General features: G+C 42.0%; 1 protein-coding gene across 13 annotated transcripts in view; it reads left to right on the top strand.

Moving 5' to 3' along the window:
• The window catches only part of RAPGEF2 (Rap guanine nucleotide exchange factor 2), a 294507-nt gene that overhangs the window by 235353 nt on the left and 33826 nt on the right, over window positions 1-25328 (top strand). For all 13 annotated transcript variants that reach the window (XM_056561584.1, XM_056561566.1, XM_056561557.1 and 10 more), the window contains one exon: window positions 18991-19122. In XM_056561584.1, coding sequence (XP_056417559.1) covers window positions 18991-19122 — 132 coding nt within the window. The remainder of the gene's footprint in view (window positions 1-18990; window positions 19123-25328) is intronic.

Below are 25328 nucleotides of genomic sequence, written 5' to 3'. Positions count from 1 at the left end.
ATGCTCCTGATGGGGTGGTGGATGGTCTCCTGAGGGATGTCCTTCCAGACCTGTACTAAAGCATCGGCATTGGTGGACCGAGCAAGACATGATGTCCCAAATGTGCTCAATCAGATTCAGGTTTGGGGAGCGGGCGGGCCAGTCCATAGCATCAATGCCTTCCTCTTGCACGAACTGCTGAAACACTCCAGCCACATGAGGTCTAGCATTGTCTTGCATTAGGAGGAACCCAGGGCCAACCGCACCAGTATATGGTCTCATAAGGGGTCTGAAGATCTCATCTAGGTACCTAATGGCAGTCAGGCTACCTCTTGCAAGCACATGGAGGGCTGTGCGGCCCCCCAAAGAAATGCCACCCCACACCATTACTGACCCACCGCCAAACTGGTCATGCTGGAGAATGTTGCAGGCAGCAGAACGTTCTCCACGACATCTCCAGACTCTGTCACGTCTGTCACATGTGCTCAGTGTGAACCTGCTTTCATCTGTAAAGAGCACAGGGCACCAGTGACGAATTTGCTAATCTTTGTGTTCTCTGGCAAATGCCAAACATCCTGCATGGTGTTGGGCTGTAAGCACAACTGCCACTTAGGGACGCCGGGACCTCATAACACCCTTATGGAGTATGTTTCTTACCGTTTGAGTGGGCACATGCACATTTGTGGCCTGCTGGAGGTCATTTTGCAGGGCTCTGGCAGTGTTCCTGCTTGCACAAAGGCGGAGGTAGCCGTCTGGCTGCTGTGGGTGGTTGCCCTCCTACGGCCTCCTCCTCTCCTGATGTACTGCCTGTCTCCTAGTAGCGCCTCCATGCTCTGGATACTACGCTGACAGACACAGAAAACCTTCTTGTCACTGCTTGCATTTATGTGCCATCCTGGTTGAGCTGCACTATCTGAGCCACTTGGGTGGCTTGTAGACTCCATCTCATGCTACCACTAGAGTGAAAGCACCGCCAGCATTCAAAAGTGACCAAAACATCAGCCAGGAAGCATAGGAACTGAGAAGTGGTCTGTGGTCACCACATGCAGAACCACTCCTTTATTGGGGGTGTCTTTCTAACTGGCTATAATTTCCACCTGTTGTCTGTTCCATTTGCACAACTGCATGTGAAATTGAGTTACATTGTGTTGTTTGTGTTCCCTTTATTTTTTGGGCAGTGTATTAATTTATCATATAGTTGAAGCACCTTAAGTTAACTCATGTAAACACAAGGAAGACATAGAGATCTTTTTTGGGATGTGAACCCAGGATCCCAGTGTTGTAGGATGACTGTGACAGCTACAGAGCCACTGTTTATAAGATACATTGAAGCAAAATTGTGACAGGGTTTATATTGTTTTTATATATTCCCCATGTAGCATTTTCATGGAAATAGATAGAAATCTATCTTGTTTAGTAATCCACTAATATGGACATTCTCTTCACTAACACTTTATTGTGTGCTTGTTGTGAGTTGTGCTGTCTTGGTGCCACTAGTTGTAACAAATACTGTTGTGAGCCGTAGGATTTCCAGCGTCTGGTAACATTCAGGTTGATTTTGGAGCGTATTACTGTATCTCAGGAAATGCTGGAGCCGCTTTCAGCATCCTCCACTATCTGCCTGTTGCTTAGCAACGTATTAAAGTTCCAGCAAGTGCTTAAAAGTTGTGGTGGGAATAAAGTAACAGAAGGGGAAGGTGAAACCCTGTGTATTTAATTTTTATATATTAAAAAGCAAGTAAACTCCAGTGCAAATAAAAATATTCAGTTATTTATTCCATAAGATCGTGCAGGATTGAAAACATTGGAGGTGAAATAACATGTTTCAGGAGCATATAGCACCCTTACTCATACATATTAGGAAAAGGATATAATGTAATAAAATGCTACTTTATTTACAGCTTACTTGTATCCTGCATTGTAATGTGTTGCCTTCAGGAGCTGAAATATTCAGATGTTATCATTTAATGATCATTCATTTACTATAAGTTGGTCCTAGGGGGACTGTCAGCTTATGTTCTGCATATAATGTGAGGGATTATGTTGGCACTTTATAACTGAATCCAAGTAAGGTCTGTAGAGGTTCTTGTATTTGGACAACAAGAATATCAATACAAATAATATTTTTACTGTAAAGAAAGCTTGACAGCAATCCTTATAGAACCTCCTAATGCAAGTGTGAACAGAGCCTTTTATATAGTACTATGTGGCTGGTATTCTCACTGTAAAATCCAGACGTTTCTGTCCCTGTCATCTAAAGGCAATGATATGCTGGGAAATGTTTTAGTATTCCAATATGCGGATGTTGTAAAGTACTTAATAGCTGAATAATACTTTGAAGCCATAAATAAGGGTTTGTGATATTTACTTCTGCTCTCCTGGGCATTGGCTCAAGGGACAGAAAATGTGCAGGTTGTGTTATATTTATGGACATTATGCCAAGCACTGAGTTATGAGACAACAAACCTCCCATAAATTACAATTTGTATGTGCATGACTGTGCTGAAGAGTGATACAGTAGGTTATTCTTCTCTGTCGATATACAGATGTAACCTAATGTGTCAATGATTTATTATTGACTTCTTCTCGGTTTCTTTAACACTGGAGATTCCAATGCAAATTGCTTTTCTCCTTTTCAAGAGGATTCTTGGGGGATCCTATGAAAGACCAAAATTGTTTTCCTATCACATTATGTTCAAAAACCAGCGGCATTATTTTAGTGGGCACATGGAAAACACAAATTCCTGGAGCAATGTAGTCAGGGTTTTCATTTCTTCTGGTAAGAATTGTCATAGACATGTGGTTGAAACTTGCCTCTTTTTGTTGTATGTAGGAATACCTTTACACAGACTGGCTCTGTTTGGCATCTTATCTCTTGGCAACAGTGCATCTTTTGTAAGTCCATCCTTACATGCAACCTTTGCCCTCTGCCAGTAATGACTTATCATTCACAAATGACGTTGGATATAACAAAGAAATCTCTGATGGTTTCCTAGTGTTTATTATAAATGTGTATAGGGCTGGATGAATAGACCACTGGCACTACCAAGAGTGGTACAAGAGGCTGCTCCACTGTGCTTCATAGTTTGTCCAGTAACTATATGCTTCATAACAGTCACTTGTCTCATTGATAATATGTTTCCTTTCTAATAGCTGCAGATGTTTCAGTATGTAGAGTATATGGAGTTTATATGTTTGTATATAGAGTTTATACCACACCTAACTCTTTAATAACGGACATCATTATAGCTTTACATTTAATGTAGTGCAGCATACTGGGCCATTGTATTCACCACACTTGAGTCCATAATTATGAAGTATGAAGACATTGTACTCTTTTAGATCTATTATTTAAGCATGTTGCATTGTCTGAAGACAGCATGCTCTAGAGACTTTCGCTTCAATCTGTTGCCTACAGCTGTCAGGGCATGCTGGGAATGATAGGTAGGCAACAGCTTAAGTGCCACAGGTTAAAGACCACTGTTCTGGAGCAAGGGGAGCTGAGTGCAGTAATATATATTTGGCTAGAATAAGTCATTATCAGGGCTTATGGATGCTATCATAACTTTCTACATTAACCGTCTATAAAAAGCCAATGACACCATCCTATCTATGAGATCAAACAAACTTTCGCAAAAATCTCACTGGACATAGGGATTCTGTGCTGAGTTCCTTCTCGCATGAAACCCAAACCTTCTGTAACAGGCTTTTTGTGCCTATAAAGTTGAGAAGAGTACACGTTCTGTTATGTAGGTAGTGGAACCTTATCTGTTGTCTGTAGAAAAATCTTATTTGTTCTATTGTCACCCCCTCTTACAGCAGTAGGTCACAGATTTAGCTGCCTTCTGATTGGAAGCTAAAGCTTTCACTCCTAGCTCAGGGAAGGGACCAGAGAGACCTGTACAGGGTGATCTATGCACCTACCAGGAGCCTGCCTTCTGGACACTTACAGGCTACTCTTTGACCTTTGATAAGAGCAGGCAGCAATTTTGATGGCTCAAAATTATATATACAGTGGTCCCTCAACATACGATGGTAATCCGTTCCAAACGGACCATCGTTTGTTGAAACCATCGCATGTTGAGGGATCCGTGCAATGTAAAGTATAGGACAGTGGTCTACAACCTGCGGACCTCCAAATGTTGCAAAACTACAACACCCAGCATGCCCGGACAGCCGTTGGCTGTCCGGGCATGCTGGGTGTTGTAGTTTTGCAACATCTGGAGGTCCGCAGGTTGTAGACCACTGTTAGAGGAAGTTGTACCCACCTGTCCCCGCCACTCCGGACCATCACCGCTGCCCAGGATGTCGCCGTCCATTGCTGTCGCCGCGTCCCCAACGCTCCGGCAAGGCCTCTGCTTCCCCGGCATCCGCGCTCTGCGTCGCCGCCATCACGTCGCTACGCACGCCGTTCCTATTAGATGACGGGATGGCGTGCGCAGCGACGATGGAGAGCGCCGATGATGCAGGGGATCCCGAAGAGGACTCGCCGGAGCCCCGAGGACAGGTAAGAGACATCACCAGAGCTCACGAGGCACCATAAACGGCTATCCGGTGGCAGTCAGCGCTGCCGGATGGCAGTCAGCGCTGCCGGATAGTCGTTTATGCGATGGCCCCAACATAAAAAAGCATCGTATCCTGATGCTGCCTTCAACATATGGCCTCTGAGAGGCCATCTCATGTTGAAATTATCGTATGTCGGGGCCATCGTAGGTCGAGAGGTCACTGTATATACTGCTCAAAAAAAATAAAGGGAACACTAAGATAACACATCCTAGATCTGAATGAATAAACTAGTCATATGAAATACTTTAGTCTTTACATAGTTAAATGTGCTGACTACAAAATCACACAAAAATTATCAACACAAATTTATCAACCCATGGAGGTCTGGATATGGAGTCACACTCAAAATCAAAGTGGAAAACCACACTACAGGCTGATCCAACTTTAATGTAATGTTCTTTAAAACAAGTAAAAAGTGAGGCTCAGTAGTGTGTGTGTGGCCTCCACGTGCCCCTATTACCTCCCTACAATGTATGGGCATGCTCCTGATGAGGTGGCGGATGGTCTCCTGAGGGATGTCCTCCCAGACCTGGACTAAAGCAGCCGCCAACTCCTGGAAAGTCTGTGGTGCAACGTGGCATTGGTGAATGGAGCGAGACATGATGTGCTCAATCGGATTCAGGTCTGGGGAATGGGCAGGCCAGTCCAAAGCATCAATGTCTTCCTCTTGCAGGAATTGCTGACACACTCTGGCCACATGAGGTCTAGCAATGTCTTGTATTAGGAGAAACCCAGGCCCAACCGCACCAGCATATGTTCTCACAAGGGGTCTGAGGATCTCATCTCGTTACCTAATGGCAGTCAGGCTACCTCTGGCAAGCACATGGATTGCTGTGTGGCCTCCCCAAAGAAATGCCACCCCACACCATTACTGACCCACCGCCAAACTGTTCATGCTGGAGGATGTTGCAGGCAGCAGAACGTTCTCCACGGCGTCTTCAGACTCGGGCATGTCTGTCACATGTGCTCAGTGTGAGCCTGCTTTCATCTGTGAAGAGCACAGGGCACCAGTGACCAATTTGCAAATCTTGGTGTTCTCTAACAAATGCCAAACGTCCTGCACAGTGTTGGGCTGTAAGCAAAATCCCCACCTGTGGATGTCAGACCCACATACCACCCTTATGGAGTCTGTTTCTGACTGTTTGAGTAGACACATTAACATTTGTGGCCTGATGGAGGTCATTATGCAGTGCTCTGGCAGTGCTCCTCCATGTCTCCTGATATACTGGCCTGTCTCCTGGTAGTGCCTCCATGCTATGGACACTACGCTGACAGACACACCAAACCTTTTTGCCACAGCTCGCATTGATGTCCCATCCTGGATGAGCTGCACTCCCCGAGCCACTTGTGTGGGTTGTAGACTCCATCTCATGCTACCACTAGAGTGAAAGCACTGCCAGCATTCAAAAGTGACCAAAACACCAGCCAGGAAGCATAGGAACTGAGGTGGTCTGTGGTCACCACATGCAGAACCACTCCTTTCTGAGTGGACAGTGTGATTGACTTGGAGTTGCATTGTGTTAAGTGTTCCCTTTATTTTTTTGAGCAGTGTATATATGTGTATGTATGTATGTGTATATTTATATGTATGTTAACCCAATCCCGTCCCTCTTGGACGGTTTGTTGTTGGGGACCGATATTATGTTTCCCAGGGAGTTCAGTGCTGCCAGTGGTATCTGTCAGCAGCTCTCTCTATTAAAATAAACATGCATGCTTGGCTGAACGATCCTGCATGTTTGTAGGGGTTTTTGGGAGAAATAGCTCTTTGCTTTCACGTGTACTACCAGTTTTAGGAAGCAATATGATGCAATGCAAGTTCATGGGGCAGCATTATAAATTTACTTGCAGTATAGGTCTTTACATCTACAATATGGTAATATACATCTACAATTCAGTAATGTAGTGTTTAAAAGGGTTTATAGAGGTTGCCTCACCACAACAGCCCTTGGTCATATGCTATCTGTTTGGGCATATATATGTCACATAGAGGAATAACTCTCTTAAGACTCCATGAGCCAAAACAAAATGCTGCTCTGGCAGAATTGGTGAGTCCATGCATTGCATGTGACTTCCTTCAGTGAAAATAGCAGGCTAGAGAAGAGATGTTGTCTTTGTCAGACACAACTTTTCATTTGTACAGGTTTTCATGTGATCAAGTCTCATTTTATCCAGGATTATACTGGTTATAACTATGTCTTTAAAAGTGTAAGCACAAAAAGGGTCTCTTTATGAATCCAAACAAAGTGGCGCTTTGATATGGACAGATGATGAGTGCCGACCAACTAGTTGATCAGCAATTGTTTAAAGGACCCTTTGGGACAGCCCAGTTATTGAGAATGGATCTGCATGCATGAGAGCTAGATCCTTTTTTTGGGCCATTCACATCTAAAATTGTCAGCACATCCCCTTCTCTTTATAGGACACTGTACTGTTAAAATGCAATGATTTATAGGACCACACTATACCAGGGGTCAGCCGACTAATGATTGTTTTCTCTGGTGTCATCTGATATCACTGCCTTTTACACTGGACACAAATGGTTCTGTTAAACTAATAATTGCAACACTTTAGGCCAGGTTCACACAGCCGAAAATGTGCAGAATGTCTGCCCGGAAAACACGGGCCGTCATTTCTGAACGGAAGCCGCAGAGAGATAGCCAAATCTTTTTTTCTAGTATATTTTCTTTCTATTCCGCCGTATGCACAGTGCAGCAGAATCACATTGAAATCAATGGGACTCTGCTGCAGTGGAATGTCTGTGCAGAATAATCCCGTGGAATTCTGTGCAGACATTCCGCCATGTGAACATAGCCTTAAGAGCATTATCTAACAGTAAAAGGGCCTTGTGTTTTTTTTTTTTTTTTTTTTTCTGAACAGCTAGTTAACATGATTGGCTGCTATGTCTGGCCATGGAGGAAGTTTTAGGGCTTTTGATGTTACAAATAGTAGGCAGTTGAACAATTTTGTGGTGCTTGTTCACTGTCTACTCTGGAAAATATTCAATGTATACACTTGCCCATAGACGCTAGGGATCATACAGTCTCGGCAAATACAGTAAAATGTTTGTTGCGTACACTGTAATGGGGGTCAATGAATGGTATGCTACTTTTGGTAATGGTATGCTGCTTTTGGTAATGGCATGGTATGGTAATGGTATGCTGCTTTTGGTAATGGTATGGTATGGTATGGTAATGGTATGCTACTTTTGGTAATGGTATGGTAATGGTATGCTACTTTTGGTAATGGTATGGTATGGTAATGGTATGCTACTTTTGGTAATGGTATGGTATGGTAATGGTATGCTACTTTTGGTAATGGTATGGTATGGTAATGGTATGCTACTTTTGATAATGGCATGGTATGGTAATGGTATGCTACTTTTGGTAATGGCATGGTATGGTAATGGTATGCTACTTTTGGTAATGGTATGGTAATGGTATGCTACTTTTGGCAATGGCATGGTATGGTAATGGTATGCTACTTTTGGTAATGGTATGGTATGGTAATGGTATGCTACTTTTGGTAATGGTATGGTATGGTAATGGTATGCTACTTTTGGTAATGGTATGGTATGGTAATGGTATGCTGCTTTTGGTAATGGTATGGTATGGTAATGGTATGCTACTTTTGGTAATGGTATGGTAATGGTATGCTGCTTTTGGTAATGGTATGGTATGGTAATGGTATGCTGCTTTTGGTAATGGTATGGTATGGTAATGGTATGCTACTTTTGGTAATGGTATGGTAATGGTATGCTGCTTTTGGTAATGGTATGGTATGGTAATGGTATGCTACTTTTGGTAATGGTATGGTATGGTAATGGTATGCTGCTTTTGGTAATGGTATGGTATGGTAATGGTATGCTACTTTTAGCAACACCCGGCTTAGAAGATCAGAAACCACTTCACATGTCTGTCGGTGCTAGTTGATTACAACTTACTATGTTTAAGTATATTTAGAATTGGTATACAGCCCCTTTAATGGTACCCATGTGTTCAGGTGTTAAGCTGAAGACGGATATATCATTGATAAATAGTATTTAGTGTATAGATTGAGTCCCTTTTTTGCATTCTAATCTTTGTTGGAATTTGCATAAACTATATCAAGGGGTGCAGAAAAGAAACAAAGGATGGTGGAAGAGTACATAGATAACACAGATCTGTAGTCATGTGTAGATACATGAGAAGAAATATATCTTCCCAATAAGTGAAGAAACTACTAGGCATCCATTATTCAACATGGAAGACAAAAGACAGATTAGAATGCCACACAATGGTAGAAGGAAGAAGATTGCACTCACCCGTCAGAGGTAAAAGCATTTTCATTATTGGATCTTGCTAAAACATGCTAAAGGTGGGGGTAGAGAGATGCGGTCAGTATAAGCTGACTGACCGGCCGAGGCTTATGCTGACCGCATCTCTCTACCCCCACCTCAGCATGTTTTAGCAAGATCCAATAAAGAAAATGTTTTTTTACCTCCGACTGGTGAGTGCAATCTTCTTCCTTCTACCATTGTGTTGCATACAATATTTTCTGGACTTATGATTAGCACCCCTAGGAGTCTCTTCACTCTCTGCACCTTTCCACTGCACATATCTGCTAATTAACCCTCGCCTATCTGCATTGGTGCCTGCCCAGCTTTTCTCAGCCACATGTTAGTATGCCTCTTAAAGTGCCCAAAAATAACAGAAACCCAACATATATCTGAGTGACAAGAGAGTGCTTCAGTCCTTATTTGAACTTCCCTCCACAAATGCAGAGCTGCGTTGTAAAGGGCTTTGCAAAGTTACCAAAAAGGAATATCTGCTTTGCTGTGATTGGTTGGTTCTATTAGTTGCTATACTTTTACAGCAAACACAATGTGCTCCAAAAAGTAGAATTTTTTTTTTGTGTCTTTTCATATTTAAGCCACACCTCCTGCAAGGCCACATTTTTTGGTAAATCCATACCCCCATGTCAAGCATACCTTGAGAATTGTGTAGGTGTGAAATGAAGATATAAAGCAGTCAGATCTACAAGACTTCTTTCATTGATATTTATGCTAATGGTGACCAACCTAGCTGAATTTCATGAAGGAATAAACCTTGCAGGGATTCTGAGTCTAAGCATTTGTGTATGCATAATTTCTGGAAAATTAATGGTCACGGTTGAAGCTTTGCTGCCTATGAACAATGGTTTAATTCAAATGGCAAGAGGTTTGAATGAAAAGGAATCGGAATTCATTGCGATAATCCCTCACAAATAACGTAGCTTCGTGTGATCTATGAGGACTTCACAGCGTTGTTCTGAAATACTGTACAGAACAAATACACCATTTATTATATTGCCAACCAGTTTTCAAAGTTGGATTTTGAGGATCAGAACTAGAGTTAAGGGTGTAGAATAGTGTAATGCTTTGATTCCTGTACCCGCTGAGTCCATATAACATTGCCAGGTGACATTTAATGCACTTATAAATGGAAGCAGCTTGTCAATAGGGTTACATCTGCATACCTTTCTTTCCTGTCTTCGATATTTTAGAAGCGAAGAATATGCAGAAACGTGATACCAAAAATAATCCACATACTGATTGTGAGTCTTCTGCAAAGAGACTGAAATATGAGTCTGAAGGTCAGAGGTTCTCTGTGTAAATGGAAGGAAGCTAGCATGCTCTCTGTCTATTGTATTTCCTTGCTTTTCTACAGATGTGAAACAGACCTCTAGACTGCAGGCAGTCACTGTACCCAAACATTTCATTCTCATTAGTCTGTATGAAACGGGGACATTGGGGGAGATTTGTCGCAACTTGTGTAGAGGAAGAGTGGTGCAGTTGCCCATAGCAACCAATCAGATTGCTTCTTTCATTTTTTGAAAAGGCCTCTGAGAAATGAAAGAAGCGATCTGATTGGTTGCTATGGGCAACTGATTAGCTTTTCCTGTGAACAGGTTTTGATAAATCTCCTCCATTGTGTATATTGCTGCATTCTTCACCACCTATGTTTACTTTACCTTTAGAACAAAGAAGTTATTTTATCCTCTCATACAATGTACCATCTTAGGTCTGTATACCAGGGTCCATTTTAAACCATTCTCTGTTGCTCAGAATTGATGTGGACATGATGTCACAGATCTCTGTTGAGAGACAGAAGGTATATAACCACTTTTGTTTGGGTTTAGCAATATCCGATAAGTCCAGCCAGTTGCTTGGACATAGCCAGAAAGGAAAGCACTGGGTGCATCCAGAGGCTTGGCGAGCTTCACACCAGCATTGTTTACGTTGTCCTGCCCTTCTATTGATTCAGAGCAACAAAAATAAAGGGACTGCTTTCCAGACACAAACAGCTCCATTGACTGGGTGTGTGTCGGATTTGGTGATCCCCACCATTCTACCAGTCTTATCTCCCTGTGTAAGAGGATGTGCAGTAGACAGTGATGGAAGTAAAGGGCTACACAAACAATTCAGTGATCGTTCATAAAACAATGCCGCATGATGATAAAGTCATGTAATAGGATCCTTAAAGGGGTACTCTGCCCCTAGACATCTTATTCCCTATCCAAAGGATAGGGGATAAGATGTCTGATTGCGGGGATCCCACCACTAGGGACCCACGCAATCTTGGCTGCAGCACCCCAGACATCTGGTGCACGGAGCGAACTTCGCTCTGTGCTGGATGACTGGCAATGCAGGGAAGAGTCGCATGATGTCACGGCCATGCCCCCTCAATGCAAGTCTATGGGAGGGGGCGTGATGGCTGTCATGACACCACCCATAGACTTGCATTGAGGGGGCGTGGACGTGACGTGACTAGCAGGGCCCAGCCATGACATCACGAGCCTCCGGCGCTGCACCTAACGCACTAAAGGAACGCCAGGTGCAGCAGGAAGATGGCAGGGGTCTCCAGCTGAGGGACCCCCACGATCAGACATCTTATCCCCTATCCTTTGGATAGGGGAATAAGATGTCTAGAGGTGGAGTTCCCCTTTAAACTAGTGCAGATTTACTTAACCAGCACTTACATCAGGCATGATACTGTCCATATTACTAACCTTAGACAATGGGTTACTATGTGCCTTTCAGTAATAAGCTGCTCCACAGATTCATCTTCAGCACAGATACAAAGGTATTGTGTGTTAGAACACTCGGGTGTGTAGTCATCAGATATAGTCACAGACACACAAAGCGAAGGGTCATTAGTCTTGGAGGAGATCCTGGTGCCCTAAAGTTGGGTAGCCTATAATTATCTGTCCCTATAACCAGCATAGACCTGCACATATAGAATGGCGAGCAGTCTTATCAATGAAAACATTCATGTCTCATGGAGCAAAACCAGCACTGCTTGGTAGTGACAGCGAAGTGCTGACTCTAAGAGCACTGTGGTCTGTACGGAATGAAGTGATTGATTCTCTTGCTGCAGTCCTGGCAAAGTTTATTTTAGGCCAGATTTTCAGCTCCATGCCACACACTTGCCTGCAATGGATCATAAACCTATCACTTTTTATACAGTGCTACAGTTTATTATGGAAACCTTAATGGTGTGCCTGGTGTGACGCATTATCGTATACAGACCCTGCTGTTCCACATGGGGCAGACTTTACTTTGGCATGTATTCAGTTTTGTTTTCCAGTGACGTTACGGTCTGCACCAAGGAACAACCATTTTACTTGTTAAATTTGTGGTCTTGTTCTCTAGACTTCAAGCTTTATTTGTATTGAAGTAGGTTAGTGCTGTGTGTATACTCTCCAAATCTGTAACGGTTTTGTATTTGTAAGCTGAGGCATGTTCTTCTCTCTCATCTAAATATGTTTCTATGGTGTCTGCACCTTCTGCACTGTATTTCCTCATCTACTTTAATCTGTTAGTTTGTAGTAGCCATATTAGTCCAGTGATGCAGAAGCAAAATCATAGAATGTTGCAGAATCTTGCAATACCTCTTTTTCCACATATGTTTTAACCCCTGCATATTTGTGAGCTGTAACCTGTGTATTTTCTGCTTATGAGCTCAGAAATGCCTTTGACTAGAAAAAGCCCCAAAAGCTAGTCCGATAAAAAAAATATTACAAGAGTTTGCGTCTTCTTTCATCTGGGAATACCCTCTCAAAACCCATTTACTAAATGTAGGGCTGGGTTCACAAGTACTATTTTGATTCGAATTGTCAAAATCAAGAGTGAAACAGACACAAAGAAAAACTAAGAGTGGGGATATTTGCACCTTTTTCTGTGTTTTGGACCCACTCCTGGTTTTGGCTAATATGCTGACCAAGTGCACTGCTATGCATGAACCAAGGCTAGAAGTAGATTTCCCTTGTAGTATATAGTATGAATGTAGTATGTTATCATTGGTTTAATAACGTTTCTATCGTCATGGTAAATAAAGCAATACAGTGATAAAAACATTTTCATACTAGCAAATAACTTACTGTTACCGGTAGCATTGACCCTCACTGGTGCTCTTGGCTTCAATCCAAACCCCCTATCCATTAGGACATGTTCACATGGCAGAATTTCCGTGCTGGATGCTGAATTGAAATATGGCATGGAGATTCCGCTGCAGCAGAGTCCCGTTAAATTCAATGGGATTCTGCTGCTCTGTGCACAGGGCGGAATTTCTGTGCCAGATGTTTCCAGCATGGAAATTCCATTTTGTGCGGAGACTGCTTGGAATACGTAGCGATCTATGAGATGACGCATTACTTTGCAATCCCATAATCTGCCGGCAGACATTCCTGCTTGTGAACATAGCCTTGTTCAACCCATTCTTGACTGAGTTAATGTAGGTGCTTAAAGGGGTATTCCAGTTTTTTTTTTTTTTTTTTTTTTTTTTTGACTATGCTACAGGGGCTGTAAAGTTAGTGTAGTTCATAATATAGTGTCTGTACCTGTGTGTGACGGTTTTCTCACAATTCTTCTGTGATTTTCACCCCAATATTTATTTTTAACAGCATACAAAATGACTGTTGTCTCAGAATTTTCCCAGGTTGCAATGCGGCCGAGATCTGACTCACTAGTAGCTGATGACAGGGAGCCTGTCTGCTTCAATGGGTAGAGGGAACAATCTGCAACTAATGCAACAGCTGTAGGCACCCTGATTGAAAACCAAAAAAAGAAAAGTCAGACAGGAAATACAAGTTCACAAAAAGCTAGCCACAGTGTTCTGGTAATCTCACAACATAGCCATTTACCCCCAAGACCAGCACAGATCATTCCTAAGCATGTGCATTACTGCCTGCCAGGTACGTACTAAAATCACCTTATGGTGGATAACCCCTTTAAGTCTCCTGCAAAAGTATACTTATAGGTAATAAGGACATTTACTGAATGTATTTATCAAGAACCTGTCATCAGAAGGGACCAGTTCCCTTTAAGTTAAACCTGTCAGGTGATTTATTCAGCCCTATTTGAAAACCGCAAATGATGGATGGAGAGAAGCTCGGCTCTGTGATATATGTATTTATATGATCTGGGCCAGGATTTCTGTCAGGACTCCTAGGGGAGACAGCAAGAGTCCTGCTTACCCCGCCCACTCACACTGACAGTTTTCACATAGCTTGTCAATCATGTACTGTGGGGCAGGACTCTTTCTTTATAAGGAGTCCTGTCAAGATTTATTCTGCTTTGCTAATTTATGTATATAAAATATATATTATAGAGGCCAGCTCCCCTGCTTCTATCTCAGTGGATTTTCGGTTCCACCATTTATTATGCATTCTTTGAGACCTCATCCCTAGAGGACCAACTTTTGTGCAATTTTGGGTGGTTGTCTCAAAGAGGTTTTATTGTATTTTGTTTAGAGAATAAAAAAGTAATTCCTTCTGTTGGCTCCTAAGTAAATTATCCCTAATATGTGTCTGATATTGGAGAAATAGACTGAACTTTAAGAACAGCATTATAGAAGGGGTTTAGAACTGCTTGGTTCTGTATGATTTAGTTTTTTAGGGATTCTGCCTTCATCTGTAACACAGATACTTACTGTACAAAATATTGTGACATGTTTCATAGAAGAAACACATGATCATTCCATCCCTCAATAGGAAAGCAGTATGACGCTTGGGAAGCCGACATCTGAAAGCCATACATGCATTAATAATTCAGAGTTACCAAAGTGCACAATGATCTATAACCTGGTCTTTTAAGGAGAAAACAAGCCAATAAAAACATTATTCAGTACTAGAGGGAAGATTGTCCCTGAAATAATAATCCAGCGTGTTCTTATTATAGGCACATGTACACTGACCTTGGAATCATGGGAGTTTCCATCATCAGAAACCACCTTGCAAAATGGTATGATGGCCAGTGTAAGTTGTAGAAGGAGCTCTAGAACCAGACTTTTCATGGTGTATTGCTAAATATTAATGATTACATTTAAAATGAATAAAGGAATGTTCCAGGAATAACCCAATGGGCTGCCGTGTGCTCAGTGGTGCAGGATTGAGTTGTCTGGAGCCCAGTTTTACAGATATATGTAGAAGATCTTCCTTTTTGTGTGTACTACCTTTTCCCCATTCTTCTAAAAAGCTTTTGTATTCCTTTAGCCAATGCTCTTTCCATCTGTATGGGAATATTGTAAGAAATGATAATCACAATTTACCATGTTGGTAACCTGTCACTCTGAATTATCCCTCTAAATAGGATCAATGGAAATGAGTTTGTTACGTGTAATTACATGTAATGACTTCTGCTGTTAAATCACTGAACCCTGCGACTGATGCGCTCTTTAATGCTGCTATCCATAGACAGGGAGTGAGGACGCGTTATAGCAGATGATAAATGGACATAATCTTTACTCTTCTTCTAAGTGTCTGGTTCCTCCCTAATGGCTGAACGCCGTCCTCATAGTACATTAAGCACATAGTAAATTTGGATAGGAAATTGGTTGTGGTAATCTAATGACATTTCACCTGAAGGCTTTGTAATGACCATGTCCTGTACATGGGGGTAAATGGATAACCAGAATCCTAATGATAAATCTATGGAGTGTGTCAACCTTGGTTTATTGTGTTTTTATTTTTTATTAAACGAGTTTTTATGTATTTGAAGTAGCAGCAAAACAATATTTGGGGGGTGATTTCCATCTTCCCAACTGGGATATCTTGGAGTGGTGAAGGTATAGTGTGGCCTTACTAAAAGAATAGGGCAGCACGTCTGTTCCTTTTGTGGCAGTAGTTACACACCTTTTACTTTATTACTCCAGTTTATTATCCATGCACCACACTAAGTTTTGTCTATATATTTGTAAAATTCTTCCTGCACTGTGACTATAGAGTTAACCGAAGTATTATTCATAAAAAAAGTCATCTTATAGTAGATGCTGTTCTATAAAGGAAAACAGAAAGTACAGATTCCTGTAGTGCTCTGAGACACGCGGCGTATTTATATAATAGCATACTACATAGAGAGTGCCAAGATGGCGCTGTGCCAACCTGATGAAATCATAGTCCTGGAGATAAATGGCAGAACCATTGCCCAGGCAGCAGTAGAGCTGAAATCTTTTAAGGGCCCATTAATTTTACTGTTAAAAAAAAAAAAAAGCTGCAGCAGTAATGCAAACTATAAATTGTGTAAGGAATATTATCTGAAAGTGCAAAACATGATGGGTGGGTGTACTGCAGCTCAATACCTGAATTTTACTTGTGCCCCAAATCCTCAACACACTATATAGTGTCAATTGCTGGCTGTCATATCTCCTATAGGGTAGAATAAAGGTGCATACTCATTATAGTAATAGCGGTAATAAAAATGTTACTTATGATTATCATTAAAGTAATTGGAGACGATCAATAGCACAGTGAGTGCCTTACCTAGAAATGGAACTTCATTTTCATTACTCACTATTGGGAAATAAAAAGGCTGCACATAAAATTCAGCCCTAAAGTGGGTTATTCATATTCTTTTCCCCCAAAGGCTTTAGCCATGAGGTTCTGTATGTATATAGCTTTACTGTCTATTTTATTGGAGATTTATCTCTCAATTGAAAATGTCATTGTATGTGTATAGAAATATGAAATCCTACTCCATGACGTATTTCTATAAATGACATGGAGACCTGTGTTTATAAGCTTAACACTTATGCCAATAAAATACATAAAAGTAAGTCTGCGCTTTTAGTGGCTTCTAATAACCTGACACACAGATCCTGTCGGTAATAGCACCAGGGATTTGTCCAAAACATGTCTCATAAAGAAATAGACATACATCATACGAGCTTGTGTGTCACTAAAACACAGCGGCCATTTTGTTTCAAAGCTAGTATATGTAAAGTTGCCTACAGGTAGATATTCACACCGCTCCTAAGGCCTCATGTCCAAGCATGGAGCGGTATTGGGCGAACCACTGAGCTGCAATACCAAGAACAGTCACTACCAACTGTATGGAGCTATGATTGGTAAACTGCGAGCAGGCCACAGCACTTATCTTGGGGCTGCCAGTAGATGGACCCCTATGATCTGATATTGGTGGCCTATCCTAACAGTAGGGTATCGATATTGAAGATCTGAAAAAGAACATGTATTGGGATTTTCAACTAGTGCTAATACTGTTCAGTTTTGTCCCCCTAAAATAGTTTGTAAAAATCTACATTGTGTTCAATCCCTTCACGCTCCTGTTGGCATATGCGAGCATAACGTTAAAGAAGCTTTTTTTCATAGCCTTAAACAGTTTTGGGGACATTGCTTAAAATTTTTTTTTTTAAATAAATAAAAAAAAAATCTTTTTATTTTTTCATTTTTTTTTTTTTTTTAGCAATGTCCCCAAAACTGTTTTTTTAATCAAAGGAGAAAGACACTATATGTAGACACTGCTCCAAGGCCATGTTTACACATCCGGAATTTCTGCATTGGAATTCTGCTGGCGATTCCTGAGCAGCAGAGTCCTATTGTATTCAATGGGATTCTGCTGCGGTGTGCATACGGCGGAATTTCGAGCTGGATGTTCCTGGCACGGAAAGTCCACGGAAAGAATGAACCTGTTCAGTGTTCGCAGAAAGAATGAACCATCCATGTTATACTGGCGCCTGCAGTCTCCGGAATGTCCGCAAGGATATTTTCTGTGCGGACATTCTGGACGTGTGAACATGGACTAATAGTACTCTACAGTGCACTTTAGTGGAGAGAGAACACAGCAGTGGCAATCCCTGTATTTCTGGCTGTTCTGTATACTGGACGTAGATTTTGCTGGTTCTGGGTAAACACTCTGACCTCTCTACATGTTGTGGCTTGGCTTTAGCTGGCCTTTGTCAATGCAGCTGTTCCATTTATTGGTAACAAGTGAAGCAGGTGGGGGAGGGCTGGCGGCTGATGCGAGGTAATTCAGGGTAGTGAATACTGCCTGATTATAGGCTTGTGACACATGGCAATGAGCTGTTCCTTTCAGCGTCTTTATCATCATAATACCATCTTGCTGATGCCCATCTATATAGCGGCACACTGATAATTGCCAGTGATTGCGTTCCGCATAATTAACCACATCCTCCTTATCATTGAGATGATGAGATCGGTGGTGGATACGCATAGGTTACCTTCACAACAAGAAGGGGATGGGGATTGGGCAGCTGTCTGAAACTATATAATGAATGACTCGTGCCAAAAATGTCAACCCCTGACTTTCCCTGGTCTCTATAAACTCTCAATTCTGTGAGGTGACTTATCCCTATTCTCTGTGTTTTTCTTTCCCCTTTTCATAATCGTAACAACTATTCCTGCAGTAACTAAAATCCACTATGCCTCATGTTTGCCAATATAAAAAATATAACTACTTGTTACAGAGTTTCTCTATCCTCTCCCTTTTTAGACTGCTTTCACTGTGTTTGCCTTGTACCTTTGTTGTATGTACCAGGAAAGCTCCCAGGGTAAATGACAAACATAGACCGCCATTAGCCCAGTGGAGGCCAAAAGTTTCCTCTTGGCCTCCTTTTGGTTGGTATACGTCAGTATACTTCCCCCCTGCCCCTTATGTGTTATTTTTATTACATGCCTCTGTATAGAATAGCCCAGAAACCTATACCATGTAGTATACTTTTTGATCATGCCTTCGGACACTGCTGTCTATGAAGACGGGGAATTCGTGAGCGGTCAAGGCGCCGTCTGTTTGAGTCAATAGTGCCTTACGCAGAAAAGGCAAATATTCTGCAATGTGAATAAGCCCTTATGGTAACCCACAGGTACTGACAAGTAAAGCATGTCTATGGAGTTGCAGGAATTGTCTACACTTTGTCTGTGTTACAATAACTGGAATTCTGAATATGTAAGAGTCTATACAAGTCTCATGGAATCCACACCATCAATAATCCAGGTGCAGGGATGTGTTCTCTGCGTGATGAATCCATTGAGCTGCTCATCCTTGCTTTGCTTGCAGATGCTATGCTGTCATTTATATTATTGTTGAATGTCTCTAAATAAATCCTATTTCTAATGGGAATGTTTCTTTGTGTGAAGATGTGAATGTTCACATACTTATTCTCTATTCTCTTTCAGCTCCCTGCTGACTTTACCAAGTTGCACATTACAGACAGCCTACATCCACAGGTGACCCAGGTGTCCTCCAGTCATTCAGGATGTAGCATCACTAGCGATTCTGGGAGCAGCAGCTTGTCTGATATCTACCAGGTAAGAGGCCATGTCATACCTATGTGCAGTCATAAACTGGGTCACTATTTATTGTCTTAATTCAGAGTACACAAAATTGTCTTGGTAGATTCACACATGCATATTTTGCTGCATAGTTTCTGCTGCTGAGTTTCCTACCTATTGAATTTAATGGGTAAGAAAATCAACTGCAAAATGTGAACGTATCCTAATGATGTTTCAGGAATATGGTGCTGGTAGTTACTTGAAGTGATCGCCTATTCCTTAATATGTCCTACAAAAATAGATTTTGGGACTCTTGACATAATCTATGGTAGTTTGTAGGTGAGAATGTTTGGAATGCCCTCTCAATGATCCATATTAGAAGGTTACTGTACTTTGTTAGACCGGACAGGACTACATACGGTTTCACTGGATGTGTTCACACTGCCATGCCAATATAATGATCCAAACCTTGATGGACCCCCCGACAAGCTCGATTATAGAAGAGGCACATCTGGCCACGATGTCCAATAAAATAGAAATCATAATGCTAATATGGCAACCAATCAGATTATTATTATTTTTTTTTTATGACAGAAGCGTTCTGATTAGTTGCTATTGACAACTGCTCTACTGCTCCTTGGCACTAGGTTTGATAAATCTCCCCCACAGCCTTTTCCATCTGGACTTTTTGTTGTTTTGAACTATAGGTAATCTGCTCCATACAACTTATAATGAAGAATGACCGTTCTCTGCATGCTAGTGAATTGTTATTATAATGTTGTCTTTAGAGCATGAGACTTGTGGTGCTATAGTTAGATCTCTAGATGGACCTCGCGTCTGTTAGGATGTCCTTAAAAACTATATCCTGTGTTCTCATCACAATATTCACAAGCAGATGTTGGATGGATTTTAAGGTGATCTAATGACTATTGTAAGGCTGTGCTCATACACGTCATTTGTAAAGTGAATACAAAAATACAGTAATTGACAGACATTTTACTATAAAAAGTTTCTAGAAACATAAAATAATAAACACATTTATATATGTGGCAAGAACAAATCTTAGCAGCCATACTACCAGTGCCTGGGCTACCCTATATACACTGCTCAAAAAAATAAAGGGAACACTAAGATAACACATCCTAGATCTGAATGACTGAACTAATTTTACTAAATACTTTCATTTTTACATAGTTGAATGTGCTGAAAACAAAATCACACAAAAATGATCAATGGAAATCAAATTTATCAACCCATGGAGGTCTGGATATGGAGTCACATTCAAAATCAAAGTGGAAAACCACACTACAGGCTGATCCAACTTTGATGTAATGTCCTTAAAACAAGTCAAAATTAAGCTCAGCAGTGTTTGTGGCCTCCACTTGCTCGTATGACCTCCCTGCAACGCCTGGGCATGGTCTACTGAGGGATGTCCTCCCAGACCTGGACTAAAGCATCCACCAACTCTTGGACAGTCTGTGGTGCAAGGGGGTGTTGGTGGATAGAGCGAGACGTGATGTTCCAGATGTGCTCAATCGGATTCAGGTCTGGGGAATGAGCAGACCAGTCCATAGCATCAATGCCTTCCTCTTGCAGGAACTGCTGACACTCCAGCCACATGAGGTCTAGCATATGGTCTCACAAGGGGTCTCATCTCGGTACCTAATGGCAGTCAGGCTACCAAGCACATGGAGGGCTGTGCCGCCCCCCAAAGAAATGCCACCCACACCATTACTGACCCACCGCCAAACCGTTCATGTTGGAGGATGTTTCCGGCAGCAGAACATTCTCCACGGCGTCTCCAGACTCTTTCACGTCTGTCACATGTGCTCAGTGTGAGCCTGCTTTCATCTGTGAAGAGCACAAGGTGCCAGTGGCGAATTTGCCAATCTTGGTGTTCTCTGGCAAATGCCAAATGTTCTGCACGGTGTTGGGCTGTAAGCACAAGCCCCAGCTGTGGACGTCGGGCCCTCATACCAACCTCATGGAGTCTGTTTCTGACCGCTTGAGTGGACACATGCACATTTGTGGCCTGCTGGAGGTAATTTTGCTCCTCCTTGCACAAAGGCGGATGTAGCAGTCCTGTTGCTGGGTTGTTACCCTCCTACGGCCTCCTCCACATCTCCTGATGTACTGGCCTGTCTCCTGGTAGCGCCTCCATGCTTTGGACACTACGCTGACAGACACAGCAAACCTTCTTGCCACAGCTCGAATTAATGTGCCATCCTGAATGAGCTGCACTACCTGAGCCACTTGTGTGGGTTGTAGACTTTGTCTCATGCTACCACTAGAATGAAAGCACGGCCAGCATTCAAAAGTGTCCAAAACATCACCCAGAAAGCATAGGAACTGAGAAGTGGTCTGTGGTCACCATCTGCAGAACCACTCCTTTATTGGTGTGTCCTGCTAATTGTCATCATAATTGCTATCATTTCCACCTGTTGTCTGTTCCATTTGCACAACAGCATGTGAAATTGATTGTCAATCAGTGTTGCTTCCTGAGTGGACAGTGTGATTTCACAGAAGTGTAATTGACTTGGAGTTACATTGAGTTGTTTAAGTGTCCCCTTTATTTGAGCGTTGTATATACCCAGTCTGTAGACCTGGAAGAGGATTTGATGGTCAGCAGATTGTGTGTAGTAGGGCACATGCAACCATTCGTGTTGTTCACATTGGGCCAGATTTACCAATCTCCCATAACAGTCAATCAGAGCTCAGCTTTTATTTTACCAGAGCTTAAGTTATGAAAGCTGAGCTGTGATTGGTTGCTATGGAAAAAGCAGACCTACTTTTGTCTTCAGACTGATTGGTAAATCTGGGCCATTATCTCTGTTGTTGCATCATTTTACTTGGAAACTGGTCCAAGCTAATTTTAGCTAAAGATATATTTTAAAAACAAAAGATACTCATTGAAAGGGATAGAGTGTTCTATTTTAATGTGGCCATTAAGAAGTGAAAAGTAGTAGTAGTGATTGGATTAGTAGCTATTGCAGCCTCCTCCGGCCCATCTTGCGCTGGCAGATGGCTCGGATAGCGCTGTCCTGCACTTACAGTCTGTGGGCAGATTGAGAATCTGCTAGTAATTAAATTGGTGCGTGCAGACCGGGAGCCTGAATCCAAGCCTGGCAGATGTAGTGTACTAGGAAGGTCTGTCAGACGCTTTCTGCCAGCTTCCAGTGAACTAAAGGGCCTGGCAGGGGAAGGCGGTGCAGCCCTACTTCTGCTACACCGAAAAATCTGCCCGGCCATCTACTATTCATTAACATGCAAAAAGAAATCTATGTTTTTGCTGGTGGTAATCGTTCTGAGTCAGTTTCTTTTTAAAGACGCTTGCAGCTTTGTAACATGGGAAGGAAAGTATCTCTCAGTGATAAATAGGCTACGCTTAGGGTTGCCACCTTTCTTGGCCATTCTAATTTGCATAATTAATTATATGTATGTGTGACATCACAGGATACACGTATGCGGGGGAATTGTTGTCTTATTCTGATCCCTATAACTTTATTTCTCCCTATACGGGCCTTTATGAGGGCTCAGTTTTTGTGCCCTGATCTGCAGTTTTTTTTTTTTTTTACTTTTTCTTTTGATGTGAATTTTTGATCGCTTTTATTTTTTTATTAAATTCAGGAGTTGCAGTTAGATACTAACTACAACTCCCAGCATTCCCTGATACAGCCTGTGGCTTAGCAGCTGCCCGAGAGGAAAGCTACACTACCTATATAGTAGTATATAGTATAGGTCGGGGTTTCCCAAACAGGGTTTGCACCAGCTGTTGCAAAACTACAACTCCCAGCATGTCCGGACAGCCGTTGGCTGTCCGGACATGCTGGGAGTTGTAGTTTTGCAACAGCTGAAGGTGCTCTGGTTGGGAAACACTGGTATAGTAGTATATGGTGCAACATTCCGGGAGTTGGAGGATTGGTTGCATGGCCGGTATTTTTATTTTTTTATATATGCAGGGTGGCCAAAATACTGGCCAGGTGGCAACCCTAGGTACATTCTGTCAGTGATACAGCTGGGGGGAGCTAAAACCGGGCGCTCCCGTATCCCTGCCGTATGCCGTCCATATGTAATTCATTTAAATGAGCCAACCAGAGTGAAATGCTGACTCCGGTCGGCTCATTTTTGCCCCGTATGCGGTTTTCCCACCGGTCCTAAAACCGGCTCATTGAAATACATTACATACATGCGGCATGGATACAGGAGTGCCCAGTTTTAGCTCCCCCCCCCCCCCCCCCCCCAGCCGTATGCGGTCCCGTATGGCTGAAAACGTGATGCCTTAGCCTTAGCCGCATTGCAATAAATATGGTATAAACTAAAGAAAAAAGAAATGTGGCCAGACTGCACCACTCTTCAAGGAATGAATAAGCCCTGATACTAAAATGTTGGTGTTTTAGAATAGACCATTAGGAACGGATTTCACCAGACATTGTCCGCTCTCCTTTTTATTTTCTCTTATAACAGCAGGCTTCTTTTTACATTAAGTGTAGAGTCATACATTCCGTACTTTACTGCTGTGTATTTTCCCACCCGTTGGCTTCAATGGGTAGGAAAATATGTAGTAACAGCAAAACATGGCATGGGGCTAACCTTAGGGTACATTTACACATACAGGATCTTCTGCAGCTTTTAATGGTTCAATTTAGTTTACATTAAAATCTATAGCTTCAAAACTCCCAAATCAAATCTCCAGCAGATCCTGTGCATGTGAATGTACCTTGAAGGAATAATTCGATCTCCTGCATATGTCATCACTTTTTAAAATGAGTAGGGGTCCCGCCTCTAGGATCTTCACTCATCTTGAGATGAGCGGACCATAGTACTGTCACAGTCTTTTTTTCCATAAAAGCAGTCCCATCCAACCAGCTATAGCTGAGTAGTGCTGTGCTGCAGTCCTCTCCACAGTGGGTGGCTGGGCACTACACTGCGTGGGAAAAAAAATATCATGGGGCCATTGGGCACTTCAAACTCCTGAAGATTAGTGGAATTCTAGAGGTTGGACCCCTGCCAATCATAAAGTAATGGAATATCCTAGCAATATGCCATGTCCTTATAGACAGACATGACCGCAGTCCCCAGAGACTATGGCTGAAATGTTACTATGACAAAGTCTTAGCACGTCATGAACCCAGGCTAATACACCCTGGGTAGCTTTCATTTCATGCTCTTGACGTCTGCAGGAACATATTGTGAGCTTGTTGAAAATACATACATTGAGATACATTATTATGGTGTGGCCCTCATGAGTACTGTGCTTCAGTTTATTGCTTTGTAGTTTATAGGTGAAAGTCATAGGTTTAATGTGCTTTTAATAAAGATGGATGCTTGTGCTTCCCAGGTTGTGGTAGTAGGCACTGGAGCAAGGGTTAATAGCCATTTAAAGGGTTGTTATAAAGCAGGGAGCACAAACATTCAATTACAATGTATTATGTTTTTCCCATACCCTCATGTATATGCAGTGTGCAAGACCAAGAGTAATGTAGACCAGGGCTAATGGTTAGGATTGTTCCCTTATGCCAAATTGTGTTGTTAATAACTAATAAATAACCCTGTAAAAAATGTTTTTCCTCATTTTGTTTCCTTTGCCATCATCTTGTATTAACATTACCACAGACGTTAATGGCAGTCATGTGATGTTGGGAAGTGTGGAGGGAAAATAACACAGACGTTTTCTTCATACGTGAATAAATCATGACATGGCATCTTTAGATGGCTCTCAGCATTGATCTCATAACAGACCTTTTTAAATATTAATGCCCCTTCTGAATTTTGTATGCCGAGCATTTTGCATGGTAATAATGCTTATTAAGAAAGAGACAGACAGACTTGGTTAAATGAATGAGACAGACCGATCATTTGTTCAGCTCCTGCAGGGTCTCTTGTGTATGGCGGGTGGATTGACATCATTGGAGCTTTGTACAGTGTATTTAATGATTTTTTGCTCTTTGTCTATCACACTTGGAAGCGCCTTTTCTTTCTGGTCTTAGTCTTCTTGTTTTTTTTTTTTTTTTGATAGATTTTATAGATTTTTGATTGTGGCTTTCGAGGCACATATACAGGCAGCCTGTCAAAATGTTATACTGAGGTATCCACACTCAGAAAGGCACAGGCCTCATAAACTTCAGCGGCTCGAATGTACTCAGCTATTGACAACATATGGATCATCTTCTGAGTGCATAGATCTTTTGTAATGGACTCAAAACATGGTTTGCTGCTCTTTTGAGTCTGACCTAAAACACATT

Source organism: Hyla sarda, chromosome 1, assembly GCF_029499605.1.
Source record: "Hyla sarda isolate aHylSar1 chromosome 1, aHylSar1.hap1, whole genome shotgun sequence".
Lineage (NCBI taxonomy): Eukaryota > Metazoa > Chordata > Amphibia > Anura > Hylidae > Hyla > Hyla sarda.
The sequence above is the reverse complement of the archived record's forward strand: the minus strand, read 5'-3'. Positions and strand labels throughout refer to the sequence as shown.